General features: G+C 42.0%; 2 protein-coding genes across 4 annotated transcripts in view; one reads left to right on the top strand and one right to left on the bottom strand.

Moving 5' to 3' along the window:
• Window positions 1-960: 960 nt before the first annotated feature.
• On the bottom strand, window positions 961-26,803 carry TADA2A (transcriptional adaptor 2A). Of its 3 annotated transcripts, none has more exons than XM_075013810.1 (16): window positions 26,697-26,802; window positions 24,896-25,610; window positions 23,245-23,351; window positions 21,863-21,922; window positions 20,781-20,872; window positions 19,445-19,602; window positions 18,834-18,922; window positions 17,766-17,838; window positions 13,314-13,377; window positions 11,320-11,363; window positions 9,742-9,852; window positions 7,695-7,766; window positions 6,991-7,123; window positions 6,114-6,157; window positions 4,061-4,134; window positions 961-2,275 (listed from the first exon to the last, which is right to left on the bottom strand). In XM_075013810.1, the coding sequence occupies exons 2-16, from the start codon at window positions 24,918-24,920 to the stop codon at window positions 2,090-2,092; spliced, it is 1,332 nt and encodes a 443-aa protein (XP_074869911.1). In that variant the 5' UTR covers window positions 24,921-25,610; window positions 26,697-26,802; the 3' UTR covers window positions 961-2,089. The 3 variants fall into 3 exon arrangements, 2 of the variants coding, with proteins under 2 accessions (XP_074869911.1, XP_074869912.1); XM_075013811.1 differs by having other exon boundaries at window positions 24,896-25,058; window positions 26,697-26,768; XR_012648122.1 differs by lacking the exons at window positions 961-2,275; window positions 4,061-4,134; window positions 6,114-6,157 and having other exon boundaries at window positions 7,049-7,123; window positions 7,695-7,957; window positions 26,697-26,803.
• ACACA (acetyl-CoA carboxylase alpha) overlaps window positions 26,658-27,887 on the top strand; it is a 248,727-nt gene continuing 247,497 nt past the window's right edge. Inside the window, exon 1 of the mRNA XM_075013812.1 lies at window positions 26,658-26,793. The gene's annotated coding sequence lies outside the window, so the exon portion shown is untranslated. The remainder of the gene's footprint in view (window positions 26,794-27,887) is intronic.

The raw sequence follows: 27,887 nt of genomic DNA, 5'->3' as shown, positions 1-27,887 counted from the left end.
CTACAATACCCACCTAAGGAAGTGAGGAAACAGATTGACAGAGCCAGATGAGTACCCAGAAGCCACCTGCTACAAGACAGGCCTCACAAGGAAAACAAGAGAACACCACTGACCATCACATACAGCCCCCACCTAAGGTCTCTCCAGTGCATCATCAGTGATCTGCAACCCATCCTGAACAATGATCTTTCACTCTCACAGACCTTGGGAGGCAGGCCTGTCCTCGCCTGTAGACAGCCTGCCAACCTTAAACAAATCCTTACCAGCCACTAAAAATCACAAACCAGTGACTCTAAGCCTGGAACCAGCCCCTGCAACAGTCCTCGCCGCAAACTCTGCTCACGTATCTACACCAGTGACATCATCACAGGACCTAACACCACCAATGCCATCAGGGGCTCCTTTACCTGCACATCTACTAATATAATATAAGGCATTGTGAGCCAGCAATGCCCCACTGCAATTTACATTGGCCAAACTGGACAGTCTCTACATAAAAGAATAAATGGGCATAAGTCAGACATCAGGAACAGTAATGTACAGAACCTCTTGAGGGAACACTTCAATCTCCCTGGACGCTCAGTAGCAGATTTAAGGGTGGCTGTCCTGAAACAGACATTTCAGAAATCAAATGGAGAGAGAAAGCTCTGAGCTGCGATTTATTGCAGATTTGATGCCATTAACCAAGGATTAAACAGAGACTGGGAGTAGCTCGCAGCTTACAAAGGCAGCTTCTCTGCCCTGGGTGTTAAGATCTTCCCAGTAGACTCTGACAACGGCTCATATCCCCCTGTGTGATCTGACTTTTTTCCTCTTTTGATACCTACTATTGATAATGGGCCATTTCCACCTTGCTGAATAGACCTTGTCAGCTCTGGCCCTCCCTTTTACTGGGACCCCACTCTTTAAATACCTCTCTGAAACCACCCCCCCCCACTCATGCATCTAATGAAGCGGGTCTTTGCCCACGAAAGCTTATGCTACAAAATATCTGTTAGTCTATAAGGTGCCACAAGACTTCTTGTTGTTCTTGAAGGTACAGACTAACACAGCTACCTCTCTGATATTTCTTAATATAATTATTTATATTGAATTATTATAATTAATGGAACAGCTGATTAGTTTTAAGCTGTCACAACCTTATATGCTCTGCTGGCTATCTTGGCACGTTCCCACTGAGTGTAGGAATATATGTGAGCACGTCTCTAAATTCAGAAAGGACATTCTCACTGTGGTTTGTAATTTGTCTTAATTAGATGTTCTGGCAAGTGTAGGAGCTCTAGTATCGATTGGGGGAAGTATATCGTTTACGTATGTTTTGAAGACGCCTGCTTCTGGCTGAAACAACCACAGTTCCCTTTGGGACTGTGCAATAAAATGAGACTTACGCTACAAGCAATTCTTAAACTTTACCTGTCACCAAGTAATGAGCATACTAAAACCACCAAAACTGAAGCAGGGTCTGGCTCTTGATGTGAGGTGAGCTAAATATACAAATACATCTGCTTCCTCAGGACTTTTCCTTCCTCTTTCCACGTTAGAATTTGAAACAATCAAATCACTGCACATTCTATGTTCATACTGTCAAGCATGTGCTCCTCTGAAAACTAACACCATTTGCGGAAGAAGTGAGAGAAGAGGAAGGGGTTACCATCTCTAAACCCCTTCGCCCACACAAACTACAAGTGAGAATTGTTTTTAGGGGGTTGCAGTTCTATACTTAACTTAAAGTGCTAGCAGAACCAGGTCCCATGGGCCACTTTTTAGCTACAAGATGAATGCCTACTCACCTATTATATTAGCTTGTACAGCAGACAACTCTTTCAGCAGTACATGACAGCATAATACCAACAACAGGAGTGTTACACAGCTGAGTCAAAAGAAACCGGACCAAGAAATGTCAGCATTCAGATAATTGGACGAAGTGCCCTACTTCTTATGCACCCATACAACAACAACAACAAAAAAAATTCTGCGATTCAACAAATTTAAGAATCAGCAAATTCAACAAATCAGTTCTGTCAAAGCTTCTTTAAAGCCATCTCCACGTAAGTCATCTGCCAATCATTGCAAAGCTTCTCATGTGTCTTTAGGCTTTAGTGATGTATCCTTCTCTGATCAGGAAGTCATAGATTTTCCTGGTTTTGTTGACATCGATCTTGATGAGTGCTCTAGCCTGGGCTAGTCTCAAGCCTCCTTGCTTGTTACACTCATTCACTAAAGCAGCTTTATATTCTAAATAGGCTCCAGGGACCAATCTCACCATCTGACAGAGCTGGAAGACAAAGGTAAAGTTAATAAAAGTGAACATCTGTCACACTTGCTTATCTTGCAATATCGGTTGTGTAGAGGGTTGGGGGAAATGACAGCCAAAACACAATTAATTTTTCCCCTGGCAGAAAAACATGGCTGTTAAATGAGTCCAACTCACAAGGATTAAGAGGAAGAGTTTGCTTTGAGGAGTGTTCTCCTATTGGCTGCTATTTTAGAAAGCATTTGTTAACTGACAGTTTGCTTGGGAGATGGGAGCAGAACCTAAGATTGCAGACCTGTGTTAACATGCAGCATGGGTGGTATTCTGTGCAGATGAAGGGATGCGTACATGTTGAAGGGACCCTCAATCACTAGTTCAGCACACTGAACAAATGCCAGACAGGGCATCTGTCTATTCATCTCCGACACACTGTTTTTTTTTTTTATAAAATACCCTTTATAAAAGCAGCTATATACCCAGCTCTTGCCTACTCAAGCAGTTTAGGACAGAAAGGTTATGCAGGGAAATATTTATGTATGGAGGATGTTAAGACTTTGACAACAACAATGCTTATGATGACAATCTCTAGTCTTTCCTGCAGGCTGAAAATATCACTTCCAAACAGCTCTCAGGTGCTGTTATTAGACAGAAAAGGTCCCATGTGGCTTTCCCCTGGCTTCTGTACTGTGAGCATACCAGTGGAGATGCTGGCTGCTTCTTTGTTTTTAATAACCAAGTGCTCGGTGCCTGATAGAAATCAGCTGAGACAAGGTGTCTGTCAGAAAGGCCTTCTCTGTTAACAAGGAAATCCAACTCCCCTGTAAGCTAATGTCTGGGCATAATTATTTGTCTGCTGAGTGGAGCCAGAAATACCATGTCCATTGGTGAAGCAGTGATCTGATTTTCATGACTACTAATCAGAGAAGGGGGAAAAAAGATTGCTGTGGCAGAAAGAGGAAAGAAACTCTAAAATTCATCTAGTACACATCAAATGTGTTGACATTTGTTCCTTTGTTGAATATGTGGTGAGATAAAAATCTTGTTTCTGTTGATTTCCTCCATGTCGAGGCTACCATCTTCCATTTCTAAGATTAGTAGATGAGACTCCCTTAGAACCTACTGGTGCTGATTTTAATTAGACATATAAGCCAGTCTCTCATATAGGAATTGGGAGATGAACCATCATATTCCATGTGGTAACAGAGAACTCTATTATTAGGCCAAGCTAATAACAGTCTCGTAAAGAAGGACAAATTCTGCTCTCTGAAACATGTGGCTCTCACCAAAGTTACTAGGAGCCTAGTATGCACATCCAAAGGTAGAAATTTGGACAAAGCTCAGATCAAGAATGAAGTGTTTCATCGTTCATTGGTCATCACAGTGTTATAATTCCATAAGGTTTGATCTCAGGGGGTTGGCTAAGGTTTGATCCTTTGGCTTGAGCTGGCTGAACTGTTTAAAACAAAAATAGCTAGGAATGAGTTTTGTTTCCTGATGGGCCCTGAAGAAATCATTCGGCCAATTTTAAAGCACACACTCATTAAGAAAAAGTTGATCTCTTCCCCTATGATAGAACCAGAATGGAGTAAGAGATGCCACACTCCACACATTACATATAACATATTCTCCAAGCTTCTTGCACTACGCTGAACCCATTTACTGTATCTACAGCCTAGACTGTTGCAACCAAGATTAGGCAGCTCACACAGACTTGTTAGTTAACACAGCTTAGCCAGACAGTGCCTGAAGATAAATAGCGACATGATGATGCTTTGTCTTCCCATCCATTTCCACTCCTCTCCTTACCTCTTTCTCCTTCTCGTTTAGCTTCTCTGTGCCTGGGAGACCTGTGAGGTTCAATGGGGGTGCACTTCGTCTACCTATGGAAATAAGGAAAGCAATGTTCATAGCCTAGGATGCTAGTTTGGAGGCTGCAGTTTCTCCAGGTGTTTTGTTTCAAAAGGCAGGCGTCAATGAAGATTACCCAGTAAAATCCAAGCATTTGTGGTCAGTTTTTTAAGGCGCATCTTCGAAGCTGCACTAGTTTAACTAAAGACATTACTTACCATGCCTTTTGATATAATTGTACCTCTTTTAAGACAGGATTTGCAAAGACTCAACTAAAATGACATTAGTCCAGTTTAAATAGAATAAACAGGAGTTAGCATCGGTTTACAAAACAGGGTTTTAGCTAATCAGTGCAACTTTGTGTGTAGACTGGCCTTACTGTGTGCAGTGCAGTTCTATAGTTCACAGCAGGCATGAAACAGAAATTTTATAGGAAACTGCTAGGATTGTTACCTTTCTACAGATAAGCTTAGTGGTCTATTTTTCCTGCCTAATAGTGCAATATGTATAAAATGTAACTGTAAATAAATGCCCATTGAAAACCAAACAGTCAAGTGGAAAATTTCGAGAAGAAAAAAAAAATTAAAATGCCAAGCAAAAATACAGTATCTTCCTCTGCTTGCACTGCTGATTCCAGGGTCTGAGAAAAACAAGGTAGGTGAGGTAACATCCTAATTGGACCAACTTCTGTTAATGAGACATAAAAGCTTTTGAGCTTCTCATCAAGCCAGACTTCCGGTCAGTTTCTGCTGTATATATTAGAAGGGAGGCAGAAGAAATATTTTCAAAGACTTCTGGTGCCTAAAGAAGCATTCAGGTACTTAGTGGATTCTCAAAAGTGCTTAGGTGGAATTTCAACTCCTATTGATACTATCAATGTGGCTGTCAAGATGAGGGCACATGCTGGAATTTCCTTAAAAACCTAGATAGTCACAGAAATGCTATATCCGATCGTGTAACTAAAGCCTTTATCATACTGCCATGCACAAGGGGGTTGAATTATGGTTGCATGGGTAACCTTATTTTTGGCATTTCTTAACTTCTGAGTGCTTGACTTTTCATTTGTGTGCAAATCATTCATAAATTCATCAGATCTGTATGCTGACAGGTTTGTCATTCACACATCACTCTGACATGTGGAGAGATGCAAAAACAGATCCACACAACTACGACAGAACGTCTTTTAAAACCATCACTGACTCTTGTTGCAGTGTAATCTGAAAAAAGCCTCCTCTCTTTTCCCCTGCCACACTCGATAACACAGCAGTAGAGATTGGTTTTATCTGCATAGCCAGAAGAACTCAGAAATTCAGTAACAACCCACTGACTTTGCATCCACAATGTCTTAGGAGTTACAGATGGTGTTGACTTGAGCTTGAAGATTCTGGATGGACAATTCTGTAATCAAGCAAGGGAGGCCACTCTCCTGAACTAACAGAATAGTGTCACTGATGCCTCCTAGATTTTGGGCTTGTCTACACAAGCACTTAGGGTGTGTCTTCACTACCTCCTATGTTGGCAAAACTTATGTTTCTCAGGAATGTGACTTTCTCCCCCTGAGTGATGCAAGTTACACAGACAGAAGCACTAATGTCTAGGCTTGCAGGAGAGCACTTCCCGCTGACGTAGCTCCTGCTGCTTGTTGAGCTGGTTTTATGTCCTCGACAGGACAGCTCTCTCCCACTGGCTTAACGTGGTTGCACAGTAGACTATGGACTACACCCTAATGCTGGTATAACTATGTCAGCCGAGCATTTGGAAAAATCCACACTCTTGAGTGATGCAGTTATACCAACCTAGCCCCAGGTGTAAACAGTGCTATGGTGATGGATGGGCTTCTCCCATTGACATAACTACTGCCTTCTGGGGAGGCCGAGTAACTCTCTACTCCATCTTCACTGAGCGCTACAGCAGTGCATCTGCAGTGCTGGAAGTGTACACAAGCCCTGAAAGTTCATGGAGACGAGGCTGTTAGGTTTTTATTATAGCTCTAGCATAGAAAAGTAATTACCTGAATTTGAAGCAACTGGGATTGTGGGACTCAGGCCAGAATCACTGTAAAGAAATGAAACTTCAAATTAACTTTTCTCTGTCTAAGAACAGCAGCAAAAGTTACCCCCTCCTCTGCTTCTTTCCATGGTGTAACAAGTGGTATATCCAACTTGTATAACCCAGAGCTGAAGCTTAGCAAAGCACATCTATTAGCTTGATCCTCTGAAGTCAATGGGATCTCCAGGCACACAGCACTTTCCAATACTGGCCCAGAACTGAAGACCAAACATGGGGACTAGGTTTTAATAAAAAAAAAAAAAAAAGGGGGGACCCTATATTTCTCTTGATGGCAACTGAATTGTAGTCACCAGGAGATAAAGGGGAAGTTCAGCCCTTTTTCTATACTTAAACAGTGTTTCTTTTCTTTTGCATCGCAGCTTTTGTTCACAGCCCCAGGTTAGTTTAGCTAACAGACTGGTAAAGCTGCTGCCCCTAAGACCACACCACAAGAAAGGACATCAAATGTCATCTGGGTTCTCATTCATACCCTTAAGGGAGGACCCTGGTTTCCTACAATGGATTTAATAGCAGTTCAGTCTGTAACAAGATGAAATAATGTGGTCAAGCTTCCTCAAAAACCAAACCAAACCTGAAAGCAGGTTATGGAACATGTTATGAACCCTGCCTAATGTCTTGTATTTGACACTTAAGAACTATTTCCATCACTCAGGGCACTTTTCAATTGCTATGAATTAGAAACTCTTCTCCTCTTTCACTGAACTCATCTGGGAAACACATTTGTTATTGTCAATAGAAAGAAATGATCAGCCTTTCCAATTCAGTTTATGTTCCAATTCGTTATGCATGGAAAAGACCTCATTTTACTGTAAGCATACATGTCAGCTTGTCGGCTGAGCCACTGCTGGCAGGCACTGCTGTCCTGGATGTACTGGAGGACTTCGGAAAGCATCGTGCGCTTTAGGCGCTCCTCCTCCCGCGTCTTCTTGAGGCGATCGTAAGTTCTCGCACCTATAGCAAACATGCACCATGTTCTGACAGTCTGTGCTGACCCACACTTCTCAGCTTACTTGTTCCATTACCCTAGTACACAGGGAGCAATTCATGTCCTAATATCAGCCCCCATTTTGCTAGCCTTACTCAAGGAAGTGCAAATGATTCCAGTTGTAGTATCTGTGGCATCAAATACCATTCAGCATGTGAGGGTATCAGCTCTGATTATTTACAATTCTATTTGATTTCAGGGCACAAAAAAAAAGATTTTATAATTACACTTTCAGGGCTGAGTGAGATTAAAAAAATCTGCTTCCTTTCACATTCTCCACCTGTTGGAAGACAGGGAGAGGCTCCCTGCCACTGAGCTACAACACCAGCTAAGACTACGTTGACCTTTGCTTTGCCATCACCTCAGAATAGTTCTAAGGAACCGCTGCTTTCCTGATACCGTAGTAACAAAAAGACTCTTAGCTCAAGAGTCAAACACATTTAAAAAAAAAACCCATCCTCTCATTTAACACATACTAAATGTAGCTTAAGTGTTCTTCACAACCCTAACAAGCTGAATAATCTTTCATGTACTTACTACAGAAATTAGTGATTCCTGCCGTCCTGTATTCCTGTAGACGCTTTATTTCCCTTCGCAGTTCAAATTCCACTGATTTTTTTTTTTTAATTTTCCCCCATGGTCAAGCCAGAGAAATCCAAAAAAGAAAGGTGGGTAAATGGTGCTGTTAGTGGACGTTGTAGCACTAGGAATACTGCCGTTCCTTACTCGTCTACCATTCTATTACTAACGTGCAGAGCCACAGACTGTGTTTCCTGCTTTGCACTGGCTCATCTGTGATCCTGAGTAAAGAGAAACTACAAATTATTGTATATGGCCTGACATACTCTAATCACAATTCAGATTTATTTTGTAAGACCACTTCTGAAATTATTTGTGGAGGGAAGCGATTTTAAATTCAGGCTCAGGAACTTCCTCTGCACTTCTATTGAGGAGCCAAATGATGCTATTACATGGGACTTTTATAAGACACTTTATACTCATTAGCAATCCACACCTTATAGGTAGAGAAGCTGCATTGAGATTATAAGGTCTTTTTTTTTTCCTCATTGATGTCAACAAGAGCAGGACTGAGCCCTAAGTAACTCTGGTAACAGTGGGACTCTGCCTACTGAGTCTATAGCTACTACTGCAAAAAAGTAACCTAATATATGCAACTCCAGGTACATGAATAACAGCTGAAGTCTACATACTCTAGGTCAAATTACTGCAGGGTCTACACTGCAGGAGGCTGACAGGAGAAACATTCCCATCTACTTACCTTAATTTTCTTGTCGGGGTAAAGTACAGGGGTCAACAGCAGAAGAATCTCTGGGCAATTTAGACCTGCTAAATGGGCTGCCAGTGGCCCTGATCTCAGAGTGACCTCGTAGTGTAGATGTAGCCTCCAACTAGAACTTGGCAGGCTCTAGGTCTTTAAATGATTGCTCTCTACAATTTTAGGGTCTAATGTTTGGTAAGCTGTCCTGTGTTTGTTTTTCTTGTTTCGCACTAGCTAGCTATCTGCCTGGAAGGCCTCTTACATAATCCTACATTGTCTCTGATCCATGATTTTAATTACTAGACTGTCTCTACGATTTTCCCTGGCTTGCATCCCCTTTATCTGTGATCAGTTCAGTTGTGCAGTTAACTTAACTTTGTCCTTTTATCTTTTCTTTGGAGATACTTACTAACTCAAAATTTAATCATACAGCTTCCTAGTCTAGTTTGTATACAATAAACAAGAAGTTTGATTAGCTTCAATTAATACTCTATAGTATTCAGGAGCCTTACGCTATTTGTAGGTATCTCTGGCTATGCTGAAGAGTGCTTGGATTAATTAAAAGTCCTCCTATGACTAAGAAGGCAATAGAACTAGATGCAGGAGTTGGTACCAATGAAAAGGAGTAAAGATTTGTAAGATCAGACCCTAGCTCAGTATCTGTTTGTGTCATGAAATGCAGCCATCTCTGGTGTGGAACAGGAAGGCTGCTCATGTGTTGTTTTGTATTTGCTAATGAATAGTAATTTTCCCCAACAAAGCAACTGCATATAGGTAAGCAGGATGCAATCAATGACCTCAACTATAATTTGGCAGGGACAGCAGGACATGCTGAACTACACGCTATAATTACTCAGAAAGAATTTGGATATTTGGGCGACTGAACAGTTTGAAACCATTTAAGGCAGGCACTTAATGGGGGCTGAACTGTATCATTACATACTAGCTGAGACAGCACACATGTATCTTACAGAACACACAATTAACCGCTGACTTAACCCCAACAAGACGTAGGTCACATGTATTTTACTCTTTCTATGGTATAGCACAGCAGTGTATAAACAGACGATACACTCCAATATAAATCGACGGACAATACAGCCTAGGAGCTGGCGTTTATTTCATATGTCCATCCAGGGCCATATTTATTTTATCTGACATAGCTGGGTGGGAGGGGATGAAGCAAAACCTGTATAATACCTATCTAGAAAAGGCCATGGACAACTAATATAAAAAAAAGTCACACACTTAAATGCTTTCTCTCGCCAAACTGCTTAACCATGAAAAAGGCAATAAAACACCTACATGCATGGCTTTCAATGAACTTATCGTGCTCCACTGGGCCTAAAATTCTTGCAAACCGTCGCATTGTTTCGTAAAGATCTTGGACCTCTTTTGGGTATCGTCTCTCCAGAACTGCCAAAAAAGAAACAAAAAAGGAAACAAAAAATCCCCATGAGCCATGTCTTTATGCTGGGCAGAGGAACTGGAATTTGGGGCTCCAGGCTGAGGCACAAGAGGGGGTGTGGGCTGCAAGCTTGGAGAAGGGATTGAGTATGGGATGGAGTGGAGAGCTGGGGCCCTTGGTGGGGGACTAGCGAATATTCATGTAGTACCTGCTTATCAGTCCCTTCACTTGAAACATGGTGTGAACTTGTAAGGCACAAATGCTTTTTTTTTAAAGGCACATCTAGACATAAGGCCAAAATTTGCACTGATTGTAATTGACATGCGGGTAAAATATGTTACTGGCTTCTAATCCCCACTAAAAATGAAACTGGTACCGCCACTAGGACAGCCGATCCTCTGGGAATTTCTTTTTCTAAAATTCCCTTGTGTAAACAGGGGCCTGATTCGATTGTGGGCCCGAGGTGGTATTGTCATGCCATAAAAGCTGTGTTATCCAGCATATTGGGAGGTGTCATTTAGCTTAGTTAACTGGAATAGTTAACTGTGTTAGGAGGTGGTGAGGGCTCTGGCTGGGGAAGGGGGATGGGGTGGCACTCCAGGTGCAGGAGGGGGCTCCAGGCGGGTGGGAATGCAAGATGGAGTTCAAACACTGGGAGAATGTTTGGGCTTGGGGGTTTGAGGCATGTGGGAGGTTTTAGGGTGCCAGACCTGGACAGCGTTCGCTTCTGGCAGCTCCCTGCAGGCAGGGACATGTGTCTCATCTCCTAGGCATCTCTGTAGGCTGCCTCTCCCTGCACACACCACTCCTGTAACTCTCATTGGCCACAGTGCCCAGCCGATAGGAGCTGCAGGGCCAGAGCTTGGGGTTGAGCAGGGGCAGGGGCAGCACACAAAGCCCCCATGTTTTTTCCTCCATCCAGGAGCAGCGGGGACATATCACTGCTTCTGGGAGCCACGCAGAGTCAGGTAGAGAGCCTGCTGTCCCCCTCCAACCAGCTTATAAACTGACCTTCCAAGAGGATCAGAAATGCTGGTTTATAGAGCTACAGCTATTACTCTATTAGCAAACTTCCTCAAGCCAAGTAACATGTCACTATCGTAACAAGTTTTTCTGAAAAGGACAAATCTCTGAGTTTAATAACACACTGGATATTATTTTAATGAGAGAGAATTCCTACCAATAAGTAGAATAAAGGAATCAGAGCAGGTCACCATAATCTGTAACCAATATACAGGTCCAAGATAGATATTCTCCCCCGATGATAAAATTACAAACTAAGTGACCAAAGAATGCTATGGTGCCTGCAATTTGCAATTCCAAGTCCTAATGTGTACCTAGGTGTTGATGGATGCTCTCTTGAACGCTGCACACATAAACTACTCTATATACACTGTAAACATCCAGCATCCAAAGTCTCTCTCTGACTTTGGCTAGAGGCCATTTTAAACCCAAAAGCTGTAGTTAGTACTTACTCTGAAATTTTCTGAGGTTGATGAGGCCATGGTCTCTTATAATTCTATAATTAAAAAAAGACCAGGAATAATAATCAGTAATAACTCATTTATTAATGCACAAATACAAACATCAGAGGGGTTCTGGTAACACCGATACAAGGATACTCTCTATAAACATGGAATACACGATATTTTACAAACAATCTGCATGAGGTTGGAATAGCTATGTTCATTACCATGAATCCAACTGGCAAGGCTCAAAGAGAGCTATAAACTCTTAAAAGGATCTAAAATAGTTTTTCTGGACACAAATGTTATGTCTTTTTAATGTTTTAAGTCTTGCCTCTCAAAGTGCCATGCTTGAGGCCAGGAGAAGGAAACATTTCTCAGCCAGCTTGATTTTCCAAAAAAGAAAATCAAGTGGCTGTTTTAAGGCTCTCATGAGTTCGGAATGTTAGAATGAGTTCCAAGGAAATGAGTTAATGGGCTGAGGACAGGTGAGATGGTCACAGGTACATGACAAATACATTTCTCACTGGGTTTTGCAATTACTATGTGGATATTGTTTTTATGTGTGGTATGTACCCTGACGCGTGCGTGTGTGTGTGTGTGTGTGAGAGTGAGAGACACACACATACTCAAAAAGCAAGCTAACTTCGTTAGGCAAAATCATTGCTGAACTTTAATCTGTGAAACTTTATTACTTCCTCTGTCTATATACATAAGCTCCAAAAGTGTATTTTTTTATGTCCCAAGTAGAACACGATTTAATAGGCTTTGTGATTGTGACAGTAGTAGTTGTATGGTCTTCTGGGGTTTTGTCCTGCTTGGTCTATTAAAAATTTAATAGCCACTGACACCATTGCACGTTACACAACTACAGGGCTTAAGACATCTATTTTTTAAACAACACACATTGTGTATCATCATGTAGTTAATGCTACATAATTTGTTTTAAATTGGGAGAAAGAAGAGCATGTCTGAGTCATATTTCCCTTTCAACTACCTGTCAAAATTACATGTGTTGACCTTTTATTTGGGGAGAAGGGATGGACAAATCTTGCTCCACACTTGTTAACCATAGCACCAGCAGTAAAAGAGCAGGATAAGTAACTTGCAAAACCTGGGCAAAGTATTTGAAAGACAAATTTCAAAGGCAAAATTCAAATAAATGAACAGATTCAGTGAGATTCCAAAGATGCATAAAAATTGTTGAATACAGTATTCCAACTTCATTTACCTATCTCAGATTAACAACACTTATCTATATTGTGTGTCCTCAGAAACCTAGGAAAATAGGCTCTAGTGCACTAAACATCACCATATGAGCATATCTACAAAAAGGGATTGGGCTGATTAGGAGAGTGGGAGTAAAGCCTCTTAATCCAGGATCTAAATACACATGATCTGGTAGCACAGTGTGATTAGAGAAGGAAGCTGAATTAGGACTGCTGGATTCTACATCTGGATCTACCGCTAACTTGCCGAGACTTCATTAAACCTCAGTACCCCACTCTACAGAAATGCCTGTTATCTCACAGGGGCATTGAAGGGTTAATTATACATAAATTGCTTTGAGATGCTTGTATGGAAAGTATTCTACTGGTGAAATTAACCACTGCACATACTGTGAGCACAAGGCCCACATGTCACTTCTGCCTTGTTGTGACAGTTTAAGTGGAAGTTTAAGATGTGCTGAGGAAGGTACAGATCCTTTGTCCAGGGGAAATTTTACCGATATGTGCAAATTAGTTCTGTTATATGTGAAATTCCTGGTCTATTGTGTAAAATTCTCTTGCTTAGAGGCAGGTGACTGATCTGTATTCTGTGCACATAGGGAAAGCAGAGCAGATCTCACTCTGATAACAGAAGTTTTCTTGTGTATTAAGTTTTTGCGATCCTTCTGGAAAGTGCTAGTTAAAATCAATTACACTTAATATCAGGATAGTGTTACTGCAAATAACACACTGTGTACTGAAGCAGCAAACTACAATCACTGGTTAAGAACTCACTTTTTTCTTCTCTGCCTTTCCTTTAACCTGGAGTGATAGATATCTACAACTGCAATCTTCAAAGCTGCCAAGTACAGAAAGACCAGAAAAACAGATTAATCACAGATGAGATTATCACACCAGGCTTCTCCCCAAATCCCCCAGCAAACTGTGTTCCTCACAGCTTGAAAAGGCCCACTTCACTTGCACAAAACAGGCCTGCTGCCTTTGCTTTAAGATGTTAAAAATCCCAAACCACTGAACTGTATAGCACTATAAAATTACTATAGTCTAGATTTGTACATATCACACACCAATGTTCTCTTTAATCTTTTCCATCCCTGTGTGGATTTTTTCCATCTATGCGCAGAATAAATTCTGCAGAGGTATGTGCCAATGTGCACCATCAGTACAAACAAAACCCAGCTGTGGGAATTCTGCTAATCGGCTGGGTGGCATTGTAATCTCTCCTGCGTACCCGCACAAATGCACAGCTTACACAGAACTTTGCTCCCTGCACACTCCTATTGGTAAAACTGATTTCACTTATTTTTTCTCTACCATCACACACACAATACAGATTTTGAGATCTTGAACACCTTTTCTCTCTCCTTAGTCCACAGTTACTTTCTTATATTGATATAAAACGCTTTTGTTTTTTGCAGAACAGAAACCAGGTTTGGGCTGGGTCAGGAATAAACATTGTGTAATGTTTTTAAGAGGGTACATTTTAAAGGACAATGCCAGGTCTCACATCAAACAGTGTTTTCACTCCAGCACATCACAGTTTTAGTCTATATCTAATCACATCTTCATAATCTGCAGATGGCCTAGGTAAAATGCTTTCTGATGTTTGGAATTAAAATATTTTGGAGCTGGGGGAGGGGGAATGGAAAGAGTCTGGATGATGATTACTAATTAACACTACAATTCAGTCTTTAATGAAAATTCTCAAGTTCTAGGATTTTCAAAAGCCCCTGACTGAATTACAGATTTTTAGGGCTCTACCAAATTCTGGGTCCATTTTGGTCAATTACCCCACGATAGGATTTTTAAAATGGTAAATGTCATGATTTTAGCTATTTAAATCTGAAATGTCACAGTATTGTAATTGTAAGCTTCCTCACCCAAAAAGATTTGTGGGGGAGTTGCAAAGTTACTGGGGATGCAGGAGGGGATGTGGCAATACTGCTACTTTTAGTTCTGCTGCTGCTGCCTTCAAGTCTGAGCAGCTGGAGAGCGGCACCTGCTGGTGGGAAGCCCAGCGCAGAAGGCAGACCGGCTGCCAGAAGTAGCAGCAGAGCAGGGCCCTCAGTCAGCACTGCCACCCTCAAGCCTTTGAGCTCTGAAACCAGCAGTAGGGAAGTAAAGGTGGCATGGTATGGTGGTACTGTGCTGCTGACTGCAGAACGTGGAACCCAGGAACAGCCACCGCTCTCCGGCCACCCAGCTCTTAAGGTGTTGCAGAAGGGTGGCAGCACTGCAGCCCCCTTAAAATAACCTTGTGAGTCCCCTGCAACTCTCTTTTGGATCCACACTCAGGTTGAGAAACTCTGGTCTCCCCTCCTCCATGAAACCTACATTGCAGAGGGTAAAAGCACAGACACAAGACCAGATTTCATTTGGAGTTAAAGGACAAGAGACAAGATTTCAGTCCACAATGCATTTTTCATGGCCATGAATTTCTCAGGGCCATACAGATTTGTCATCTCTTGTTTCTTTCCTCCTGTCCATTTGACCATATTTAATTGTAATAACAATTCTCTACCTGCATGCACTTATTTACCAGCTCAAATGTGCTTCACACACAGAATAACTGTAATAATGTATTTCACGCTGCTGCTGATGCACTTCTTGAAGGTGACACAATTGCAAGTGAAGAATACAGATTATCCAGAGTGATAAGAAGCTGGATGACTCAGCTGAGAAAAGATAGTTTGGGAGACTAGATGCTGTATGTTAAATTGCATTCCTCTTTTTTGTGGGAGTGCCGAGAAGCTGTACAGAGCAATGCCAGGAAATATAATTAGGAGGAAATTAACGGGGTCAGGTAGTTTAGGCCTGAAAGAGATGATGACCCTAGGATAAACCTGCTTTATTCATTTTCATTGTCTAATGGCAGTAAATCTCCCAAAGTAAGACTTAGAAAATAAATTAATCATTGTGTTAACAATGACTTTGACATATATGGCAGGAACACTAAAGAACATCTTTAAAAAAAAAAAAAAACAAATTTAGGCTAAGTGTCGGGGAAAAATTCCTAACTGTGAGAGATCCTCATCCCTGCGCTACTTTCCTTTATGCTGAATAAGAGGGCTGGAACCTTCTGAAGGATCCCTAAAGTACTTTAAGTGTGACTGACAGTAGACTATGGTTGCCCAGCCTGTATCTTATTGGAAGTCCCAGTGAAGATGGTATGCCAGGAGGAGGGGTTGGGAGCAGGAGGGCATACTGGTAAAAGCTGTAGGAACTGCAAGAAGTTCTGTGGTGCCTGGGACAACCTGGGGACACTGCCATAACTTAGGCCTCGGGTATGTTCACAGAATCCTAGGGCTGGAAGAGACCTCAGGAGGTCACCGAGTCCAGCCCCCTGCCCAAGTCTAGTTCCCTGTCCATATTGGATGATCTCTCCAGCTCTCAGAACAGCCAAGGACTGGGAGGGTTCAAAGATGGCTTACAGTCTCCTTAACCACTCTCCTCCACTGGGCTCTGAGATGTGTGCTGTACCTCTTTGAGGGATATCGAACAGCTGGTGTTGAGAGAAGAGAGAGCATGCAACTGATGTGGAAGACTGAGTGGGTAAACAGGTTTCAGTGAACAACAGTTGTATAAATAGGCTAAAAACATATGAATTAGTGACTAGAACCAGGATGCTATTTTTTTTGTTTGCTAGATGTTAATGGAGTAAACGAGAGCAGATACATTTATGTATAAAACTTTCCACATGGATTTAAAGAGGAAGAACTTTTTTGTCAGACAGACAGCATGTTGAATCTCTGCACAATGCACACTACTCAGTGACTTCCCTAGGTAAACTTTTAAAGGAATGAGAAGCTGATTTATAATCAGTGCCCTTTTTGTGCTAGAACTTGTTGGTACTGAGTATCAGCACCTCAGCAGCGGGACTGGCTGGGGGCAGGAAGCCAGCTGAGTACTGGCTCCTTTTTTTTTTTTTTTTTTAAAAACAAAAAGGGCACTGTTTATGTTGCTATTCCAATGCAGAGATGGAAATATTTCACAGACGTCAAGGGAAGGTTTAAGGTTTACAAACTCATATTCTTTGCTGTGTCCTGCTAAACTTCACTCACAAATTTTGAAAGACTGGTTTATGTGGAACTGGAGTTTCCGGTGTCGCCAAAGGACCATAGGGCTTTTATGTTCAGGGTTACATAAAAACAATGACAACCAGCCTGCCAATAATTAGATAGAGAACTCTGAAATGAGAGCGTGGCACTGTTGAATATTCAACATCTTTACAAAAGAGAGAGACTAGAAATCCTTACTCCTGGGATTTAAATCTCATTCAATTCTAATAGTTTCTTTTGTCTGATAACAATTAGGCAAAACGTGTCCACAGAATTTCAGTGAACCCTTACTTGAAGCTCTTCTCTGAAAAAATATTAGAAGCTGTGAGAATAACACTACTTTTCATGGAAGGGAAAAGGAACTCCTTACATTCATGCATGTCATTGCAGTTCAGCGTATTCACTTGGCTGAACAAAGATCACAATATCCCAATAGCATAATATGTTGAATTCACTGCTCAGGACTTAATCTGTAAACTCCCTATTTTCGCCTGTAAAATACCACTCTGCTATCAGATTTCACAAACTAAGCAGGATTAGGACAGGTGGGAAGACTTTCAAGAAACACCTAGAATCAACAGGAAATGGTATTTAGTAACTCAGTAGATGGCACTCTTGCATCTAAGTCCTTACGGAAGAAACACTGGGGTATGTTGTTAGTGCTAGTTGTTTGCTATTTCTCAGATCAGGGTTAATGCCAGGCTCTACCCTCTTAAGATCCATGATGGTATCACAGCACTTGTCCCTAGCATATCTGTTTAGATGCCTATAACCTGCTCTGGTAATTACTACATGCCTGCCTAAATTGTCCCGCTGTTTCTATTGGATATCCTGTTCCGCCTTGTCTTTCCTACATGTGACAAGAAGTGGTTGAACCTTATTAAAAATATTGCACTTTCCAAATGGCTACATTTCAATGGCAGGTAAAGTGATCTCTTTGTGTAAATACAGCCTGTATACTCATTGTTAAAAAGTTATGGCAGGAGCATCAGATTGAAATACAGTACAGAAATGCAAGTGTTACATCCCAGCAAATGCATCTGAGAGAGTTGTATTAAAATGGAAACTTTATTTCAAACTCCCATAATGTTCACAAAAATCAACTGAACTTTTGTCTGGCATTTTGAGATACCACTTTCAAAGATCCTTCTTAAGAAATGGGACTTACCATGTAAAATGTCTGAATCATCTTCCACAAAATCAATATCTCTCAAATCCCATTCAGCATAGTTGTCAAACTCCTGTTCAGAGAAGACCAACAGGTACTCACTACTTAATCCTAAGAATTTGCTAACTCTCTGGAGCAGATGAGAGCAGCAGAATACTGAAAATAGAGTTATTTACTCTTTTTTTTTTTGGCTTAAAAAAAAGAAAGAAAAAGAGGAGGTCATACTCAGCTGGTTCCCTGCTGCACCCCCTCAGCAGCCAATCCCGTGGCTGCGGCTGCTGAGGTGTTTGTACTCAGTACCGGCACAAAAGAAGCACTGTAGTTATTAAAGACCATTTTCTCTCCACCAAAAAAAAAAAAAGGCATGATTTTACATGATTTAGTGCAGATTAATTAGTGGATGAATAATCTACAGCACCAATGAGAGTGGCAGAAATACATAGGCACCACATTGGAGTACAATTTAATTATTAGAGTGGTGGTATCTACCAAGTAACCTCCCCTGCTCTTATTCTGCATGGAACATTCTGCACAAAAGTTGAAAAGTAATAGGGGTCAATGAAGCTGTGCCCACTTATGTTAGGACTGAACTTATCTTGATGCATTAAATTGGACATTAGTGATCACTGCCATCTATAGAAGCATGTTTTATAAGAGGAATATGTAACCATAAGCCTTATCAAAAGACATTGAAAGCAATGGAGGAAAGGGGCTTCAATTAGCTTTGAATCAGGCTCTTATCTATCTTTCTCTGGGGAAAGTAAATTAAAAATAAACTGTCCCCTGGTTGCTGAGCATCTCATTCACACATCTAGCCTTTTTGCATAAGAGTCATTCTTTATCAGGCTTATGGCAATGGCATACAATGCTTATTCACAAAGCTACAGTTAGCTGTTTCTCAGGCCCTTTAGGGCACCTTTCTGATTATAAATGGAAGGCTTACAATCAGATCTTGGCTATCCTGGGTTACATCGCCCAGCCCCTCGTTTCCCTGTAGGTAAGGTGAGAGTATGTGTGTGTATCCCTAGTCAGTAGCAATGACCAAAATAAGATACAAGAGATTTCTACCTCAATAAAGTCCGCTCTAGCTGGCATGTACCCAGCCATATCCCTGGAGAGCAAGGAATCAAAGGTAGGTCGTGGAGGATCATCAGCAGCTGAAAAAATATGGGTTTTACTTGCTGTGGGCTTGTTAATCTGACATGTAAATGCAAAACAGACTACAGTTCTCTGAAAGGGTATTATTCTCTTTGCAGATGCAGAAGGAATTAGCTTAGCTAAGACAGCTTTATTATTTTGTAATTAGGCTGACCAAAAATGTGAAGTCCACTGCTGTAAAGCAAGGTACGCACTTCTCCTCAGAGAATCCTCTGCCCCTACCATTGACCTCTAGTATATTTGGTGGGGTGTTCACCTTCTTGGGTTCGCATCAGGTTAATTCATTCCCCCACTCTTCCACAATGCACCTAATGGAGGGAATGCACCAAAAAGCTTGATCCGATATATGCAAAATCCACACCTTGAAGTATTTTGCAGCGATCCACAGACCAAATATTACTCTCTTTTTTGAGTAAAAGGAAAATACAGCAATGGACCAATCAATTACCCAATTAGCTGAATGTTTAACCTTAGAAACTGTGCAAATAAATCCAGGGGCCATCACTTTGGTGGGTACTTACGGAGGAAAGGAATGGCCATGTCGGCATTTTGTGCCTCTTCTGCCTGCTTCAAGTTCAGCAATGTAGATGCAAACAAGGGATTATTGATGAAGTGTTTCATATAATGTTTCTCACACTCCTCCTTTGCTTTTGTGCACATCTGATTGGCCACATCCTGCCTAAAGACAGGGGAAAATCCCATAGAAATTGGCTGATCTTTTTCCACTAATGGAAAAAAAATCATTTAGAGAGATCTCAGCATGTTCAGCCTAGCAAAATGAAGGCTATAGGGGGAATAAAACTGCTCTCCAGACATAGTTACAGAACGTCAACAGCAAGGAGGGAGAAGTGTTATGTTAAAGGACAATGTTGGCACAAGAATAGAATTGGCTATGAATAAATGGAGGCTGGAAATTAGATGATGGTGCAACATTCTGTAATAGCCTGTAAACAGCCTAAAAAGTGTTAAAGTGGAATTTAGTAACTTTATGGGATTAGCTGAGTAGGTTATTTGCAATAGTGGGACTGGATGTGATGACTTTTGTTCTTTCATCCTATGTTGCTAAATAGGAATTTAAACAGGTTTTCTGATTTAATTGTAATTATACGCATGAGATGTGATCTTGTTCTGCTTAAAGCAGACTTGGTGTTCTGTGAACTTTACAATCTTACTGTTAAGCATAGACCACAACTTAATACAGGCATTGTCTTGTGAATGGCAAGGGAGATGGCTCCCCATTGCAAGCATGATCTCCTCTAATTTGCAAAAGCCTAAAATCCTGGTGGCAACTACAGTTTACTTGAATAGAGAATAATACCAGAAAAGTAATATATTTTAACCATCTTTAATGTGATATAGCAGTTGGAAACAAGAAGAGTCAGCGCCTCGTTACCAGCCAGCTCTCAGCAGAGGCTAAGCCCTAGGGATCATCAGTGAGCCACAGGCCACAATATGAGAACCTTTATCATAAGGCAGTTGACTCATCTATAAAATAATTATATGTAAACTGAGGCAGAGTGAAATTAAAGGCCTGATCGTGCTAGATGTTGAGCTCCATCAAATTCTAGTGATTTCAGTGGGAACTGAGGGTTTTCTGCACCACACAAAAGGTGCTCAGCATTTCCCAGGGTTAGGCTTGCAGTGGTGGAATTGGGAATGGACCCTTTTTTTGTTTTGTTTTTGTTTTGTTTTTTTTCTAATCTTTCATTCTAATGGCTCAATTTGATTCTCATGCATGAGGAACATACTATGTTGTGTGCTACTATGTTCAACATACAGCTCCTGACCCAAAGCTCTCAGAAGCAAACGGAAGGAACTTGATTTCAATGAGGTTTGGGTCAGGAACTAATTTCTCACCAGTTTCCAAATCCACAATCCATCACAGCCTCTAGAAGTGCCATTTCCTCCTGAGCTGTCCAGCTGGGATCCAGTACAGGAAAATCAGATGTCTGGAGGGAAAAAGAAACAAACCTCAGAGTCCCTCCTTGTACTGATCACCACCTACAGAATCAAAGAAATGTTGGCACTATCCGGCAGTAAGAGCGTCAGCTGTTTCACAGTGGTGGTTTAAAAGCTTCACTTTGTTCCAGGGCAGCTTATGTCAATAAGTCACCTACCGTAATTACTGCTAGTTTGTGAAACTGTCATTACAGGAGTTTTAAATACAGCAACATTGAATGTACCTATCAGCTGCAGTATCATGAAACAAAATCCTTAATTGTGTTTCAAGAAAAGCTTCTTTAAACTTTTTTTGCTGGGAAGTGGGAAGGGAGAGCAATTTGTCCATATAATAACATCATTATCTACCAATTTTTTCTAATGAAAGACTTTGGAACAACATATGGACAATAAAATGTAAATAAAAACCTCTATCATTCCATAATACTACATAAGGTTATTTTTTTCTTTAATTCCAGTAAGAATATAAGAGTTGCCATATTGGTCTGATCATTGTCCATCCTACCCCATATCTTGTCTCTGCCAGCTGGCAGTACTAGGGCTTCGGGGCAATGCACAGAGCCACTCCTCTTCCATCTATGGTTTCTGGTAGTTAGAGGTTTAGAAGTGACACAAGCATGGGACTTCATTTTGACCCACTTGGCTAATAGCCATTGATAGACCTCTTCTTCATGAACTTATCCAGTTATACTTTTGCCTGTTACAACATCCCATGGCAATGAGTTCCACAGGTTGCTGTGGACTGTATGAAATAAGTACTTCCTTTTGTTTCTATGAAGCCTGCTGCCATTAATTTCCGAGGGTGATCCTAGATTTAAAATTTATATAAAATTTGCTGCTGGGTTAGTTTTCTGAGTTATACAATTCTGAAAATGAGGCTGTGTATCCACAGACTTTTAATGTGAGATTACTAAACATGGGTCTTACTTCTGGAGAAGAGTAACAAAACCCAAGACAAAGAAAGATAATTTAAATAGTACCATGATTTCATAAGTATGATCACTCTGGTGTTTCTTGTATTGAAATCCTCGTGTAAAACACTGAAAAATAAGAGATTAAAACCATGTTACTTTCTTGCTTCTTCCTTGAGAATATTTTGTTTTTAATTTAAAAAAAAAAAAAGTGAAGTGTCCTCTAGCACTTTAAAGACTAACAGATTTATTTGGGCTTAAGTTTATCTTGGTAAAACCCCACTTCTTCCGATGCATGCATAACTGACCAGCAATTTTTCTAATGCCACAGATGGACAATAAAATATAAATAAAAACTGCATCTGACAAAGTAGGTTTTTGCCCACGAAAGCTTATGCCCAGATAAATCCAAATAAGTCTTTAATGTGCCACAGGACTCCTCATTGCCTTTGTGGATACAGACTAACACAGCTACACCTCTGTTTTTTCTTTTAATTGTGCACTAGTTACCAAAAATTGTCTAACTTATACAATAAAGCAGTGATTTTTATAGTGATTTTAGCCCTCTCTAGACACACAAACTCCAATTTGAGTAAATCTGTTGTTGGATTGTTTTCATAATGGCTCATTCAGGAGGACGGAGCACAGATATTTACATGCAAGAAAGTGCTGGAAGAATAAAATTTCTCTTTAGTTAAAGGAGAAAGGGATAGCTTATCATCCAGCTTTCCCAGTTTAATACTGTACAGTAAACCTTTGATATACACGGCTTTGAGTTGTGCATAAGTCACTTTAGCGCACATTAAACACAACTTGACACTGCTCTGCAGCCCCTTCTCCCTGCATTCTCCCAGCCACATGGCTGTCAGCCTGACAGCCACGCCGCTGGAGGAAGGCAGGGAGAAGCAGCCAGGAAAGTGACTAGCCATGGTGGGCAGTTCAGTTTCCTGGGTTGCAAGCAGAGGGGAGCTGGGAACCAAGCAGCAGCCTAGTTCCCAGCTGCCCCCGACTTGTGTGGAAATTTGAGTTACGCACAGCTTGCAGGATCGAAACCCCTGTGTAACTCAAGGGTTTACCATTATGAGGATAGTTCTCAACTATGTACTGCAGTTTAAAAGGGATTCCACTTAGATTAAGACATGAGGCATACTAAACTTGGAGAGAAAGATGTGAACTAGCTGTCTATGTAGACTACTGGACTCCGTCTTTCTTTCTGTGTCCATGGATGCCTAATCAAAGATTTCCTTAACCTAATCATGCTGAATTCCACCACTCTTCCCTCCTCCAACATTTTCTCTCCCATTTCCCTGCCACTGAGCAAATACTTGCCAGCTAAACACAAGTTGATACAAGTAGCCAAAAGGTGATCTGCGATGGCTTAGCATTTGGAAGTAGCTTTGATGACCTGCTTCTCAGCAAAGCATATGCTTCCACTTTTACACTCCCCTTACCTGCAAACACAGAAGAAAAGGAGGAGGCCCACATTCTGCACATTTGATGTAAGGTTCCATGAGGTAGGAGGAGCAGCCTCGGCAAGGTGGCTTATCAAAAGGGTCATCTATGAAATCAAAAAGAAAATATGCTGACGGAAATGTAATGCAACACAAGCATATTATTAACGCTATCACAGGTTGAATCTTCCTGGTCCAGCAACCTTGGAACCTGACCACTACCCAATGAGGGAGTTTGCTGGATCAGGAGAGATCCATTCCAGCCCCATCACCAGTCCCTCAGCCCACAGTGGGTTATGATCCCAGCCCACAGCTGGCCCAGCTGTTAGTCCTGTTACCACTAGCCGGGCTCCCAGACACTGGCCATACCAGCTGCCAGGGCTCTCTGGTCCAGAAACACAGGGGGTTCTGCTGCACCATGGATGTTCCCATACCCAGAGAGTCCTGATTTAGAGGTTTGTACCGTAGAACCTTGTATTTTTAAAACAAAGTTAGTAGCATATCTATAGTCTTCATGTCAGCTGATATTACACTTTGAAAACTAAACGTTTAGGCAATAAGAGTTTACGTGCTACTACTGATGTAACCCATTCTTCTCTAGTGCAGTTTCAGCATCCTCAAATATTTGTGGGAAGTTTCTTGTCCATTTTCTGAGGAAATCCTGATGCTGACACCTTCCCAGAGACGGTGAAATTACAGACCATCACTTGGACTGGATACTGTGATGTGGTGAGCAATGCAAGTCTATCCTACTGAAATATATGAATACTTTCCTGCAGAAATGTAACCAGCAGGGACTAGAAGACCAAAGAGGTCCTTTCCAACTCTAGTATCTATGAGAAAATGCTTTTGAAAGCTGACTAAATCACAGATCAGGAGACCAAAGTAATATATTTATCTTGTAGGGTAGTGCTTCCCAACCTTTTCACGATGGTGGACCCTCAACCCCTGCCTCCCCAAACCATTCGCAGACCCCCCTCAAAGCCAATTCTAGCCACTATGCACACTGCATTAAATGAAAAAGAAAACATAAATAATTAACATTTAAAATATTTAACTGAAAAATAATTAACAGTAAGTTTGCAATTCATTTAAACCTTATTTTCTATGCTTTTTATTTTTATCTTTTTTTTTAATTTCATCGATCCCCTGCAATAGCTGGGGGTCCACGAATCCCAGAGTGGAAACCACTGTTCTAAGGAGATGGCACAGCAACGGCAGCTGCCTCATCTGTTTGACCCCAAAACAACCTAAAATGATAATCCATCAAGGCAAGAAAGGTGGTTTATTTCCATAGTCAGTCCAAGCCTGGACTTCTCAAAGTTTGTCAAGAAGAGAGTTAATTAATACTGTGTAGTGGTGTGTGTGGGTTTTTGTGACAGATTTATTTTGTGGGGTATGTAAAGTCTATTTAAAAGTTTATATTAGATAAACCAATGGGATATTTGTTTATTCAACTAGACTGTTTCCACTACCAATCTCCTGATCCACCCAGTGCCTCCATCAAATTACCTTATGATAGTTCTGGGACAAAAACCATCCTGTGGATAAAAAGGCCTGATTTCCCAGCAACCCTCATTGGAGGACAGAGCCTTCAAATGAGGGCAGAGGTTTTTAAGACCTCTTTATAAATTTTGCTTATGGTACTTACTGCTGAAGGAGGCCAGGTGCTCCATCCTCCTCTCACTGTTGTTGTTCTTCAGGACAGTAATATAAGCACCTCCTTGTACAGCACTCCTCAGTGTAACATCAACTCCTGTCCATGTGTCTACCAGGTTACTGTCCAATTGAAAGAGTAGACAGTTGCGCAGGCCCTAGAACAGATAAGCTCTTCTCAGATTGCACCAACTACTCATGCAAAAGGGCAGTCAGCCATTGCAGAGACCAGTTGATGTGTCTGAAAGTCAGTTCTCTGCAGGTGAGAGAAAAAAAACAAATGTAGAAACACAAATTTCATAGTATTGACAAATCTGGAGCTTGAGGATAACTTATCTGAAAAGTAGATTGATGCGACCCAGAAAAGGTAGTGATTGTCAAGTAACTGTAACACCATGAATCTTGAATTCTTTGTTTATAAGATGTTCTTCACCAGCTCTGCAGAACCATGATCTGGGCCCTTACTCTTTTATATATTTGCACTAGGCAGATTTAGATTCTTCTTTACTCTTATTTTGATTAATAAAAGGGTCCTTGCAGCCCTGAGAGTTGAGAACAGAAATTTCCTTCATGGAATAGAAAAAGTTTCCTCTAGGAGCATGTTCATCACATTTAAGTTAGCTGATTTTACAGAACCGATAACTGCTTTTAAGAGTTGTGAGCTGTCTGTAATTCTCCCCTTTTCCTGCAATAGTGCCAGGGCAATATTCCTGTCAGAAAAGAAAATAAGTAGTTCAGGGATGTGAACACTTTACAAATATTAAATGATGACCCCAGCAATTAATTTTTTCCAAAGAGGTGAGTATGGTGATAGTAGCGTCTCCAGTTTACTCATATGGAAACTAAGTACAGGGAGGTGAAGTGACTTGCCCAAAGTCACAGAGAAAACCAGTCATAAACCTGGGAGCAGAGCCCAGAGTCCTGACTCTGTTCTAGCCCCTGGATCACATTTCAGATCCAGGTTGTGTGTCACTTTGGTAATAGAGGAAGGAAAAAAAACTATGTGGACAGAAAACAGCGGAATTGGGCAACCCTACATGTAGGCAACGGTAAACAAAATGTCTCACAGGCCCCTGCATCAAACCTCAATGTGCTTCATTTGGCCTACCCCTTGTTGTAAGCTGTGCACTCGTGCAGCCCATTCAGGAGAGATAGCAATGCTGCCCGTGTGATTAGCAGAGCGCTCAAAGCTCGGTTTGCATTTCTCCTAGTGGTGCACATGCCTGGGTGCACCTAACAAAATTGATTCTGCAAATGGATGCGAAAGATCAGTGGGAACAGCACTCCTACCCCTTGCCTTGATCAGGAAGGGCACCTGTTCTGCAGACACCAGCCCTGCAGCAGACAGGCACTTCTGGGGCACTACTAACGCCTGTCCAGCCCCCTCTGGAGGAGGATTGCCTCCTAGAGCCCTCTCAGGGCTTCACAGGGACCACCAACGTTACAGGATCCCATTCTGACCATCTCCCCACCCCCCAAAACAAAAGGCCCACCACCCAGCCCCCAAGAACCAATGGGGACCCTACTGCCCGCCCTCGAGGCCCCACCCACCCCAACAGACCCCGCCCCTGAGAGCCACGCGGCTGTGGTTTGCCCCGTGCCCCTTAACTGAAGAACGACCGATGCGCCGCCCTCCCGCCAGAGCGCGCATCAGAGGTGGACGGGAACGCGCAGCCACCGCCTGCCTACTTCCCCCCTTCTCCCCACTTGGTATCTTCCTGCTTCCCGCTCTCCCCCGCCCTGTAGGACCATGGTCTCTCCCGGACACCCGGCCCGTTTGCCCCCGGCCCCTTCACCTCACGGCGGCTTGGCTCAGGCCCCGGTCCTGATTCCGCTCCAGTGTCAGTCCCGGCGGCCGTGCCCGCGTGCTCAGGCTCGGCGTGGCGGGAACGCGTACGTGCGCGCTCACGGGGCGGGCGGGGTGAGGGTGGCGTCCGCCTGCCGCGCGTTTGTGGGCTTGGGTCATACCGCAGGGGGCGTGCAGGGCTGGAGGGCGGCCTAGAGGTGTGGGGCGCGGGTGGGTCGCACTGCAGCCGAGGGAGGGAGGGACGTGGGGATGAGGTGGCACCGTGGGCGGGGTTGGGGTTGCACTGGGCTGGGGGAGTGGCACGAAGATTTCGGGGTCGCACTGCAGGGATGGGGAGTGATGGGCTTGGGTCACACTGTTGGCAGCCAGGGGATTGTGAGGTTTGCAATCGTGCTGAAGATTTGTTTTGCTATTTTTGTCAGTAAGTCTGAGACATTCTTTAGTCAGTAGTATGAAAATCATCTGGAAGTGCCAAGGCCCATCTTTGAACTTAGGTAACATGTAGTTCTTGCAAAGCTGAAGAATAAAAATGATCATAAATAGCTTTCTTCTTGCTATATTGTTAGATAATAAAACTGTGGCTCTAGCCAGTCTTCCTTGTCCTCTGCTCTGCAGACTTTGCAAGGTATAACATTTTCAGATTTACTTGGGTTTCTTCATTGGCAGGAGAGCTTCATCTTTTTATATTAATTTGAAGGTTGTTTTTCTTTTTTCAATGTGCCTGTTGTAGTGAAATGTTTAATTTCTTACCCTTTATTTAATTTGTAATCTGCTATCACTCAGATAAATTACTCTTAACCCTGACTGTCAGATAAACTAGTTTTGCCAGGTTCTTGGCTCTACTTTTACTTCCTAGTGCATCTACCTGAGCAATAATCTGTAAAAACAGTAGACGCATGGCATATTATGTGGCCTTCCGTTTAACCATGTTATAGAAAAGAAATGCAGTCTTATCTATACCACGCATTTGCTCACTTGAATCTGGATTAGTGCACCACTTGGTTGCAAACAATTTACACAACTGTCTGTGTAGCATAACTTTGTATGCTGAGGCTTCTGATTGTTTCCATTGTTGTGTATGGAACTTAGTGATAACTGTCCTGAAGTTGAATCTACGGTAAGGACTTGCACCAGTGTAACTACATGGATGTAATCTTCACATAGACAGCGCTCTAATTAA

The sequence above is a fragment of the Carettochelys insculpta genome, chromosome 19 (genome assembly GCF_033958435.1).
Source record: "Carettochelys insculpta isolate YL-2023 chromosome 19, ASM3395843v1, whole genome shotgun sequence".
Classification (NCBI taxonomy): domain Eukaryota; kingdom Metazoa; phylum Chordata; order Testudines; family Carettochelyidae; genus Carettochelys; species Carettochelys insculpta.
Note: the sequence above shows the minus strand (reverse complement) of the source record. Positions and strands in the feature narration are given on the sequence as shown.

Coding starts and splice junctions, on each gene's coding strand:
- TADA2A (XM_075013810.1), bottom strand. CDS start 24,920: ATGGAGCACCTGGCCTCCTTCAGCA. Junction 19,603..20,780: donor GATTGTGGATTTGGAAACTG/GTGAGAAATTAG, acceptor CCCTGTCTTTAG/GCAGGATGTGGCCAATCAGA. Junction 6,158..6,990: donor CTCAGCCGACAAGCTGACAT/GTATGCTTACAG, acceptor ATTTCTTTACAG/TGATTCTGGCCTGAGTCCCA.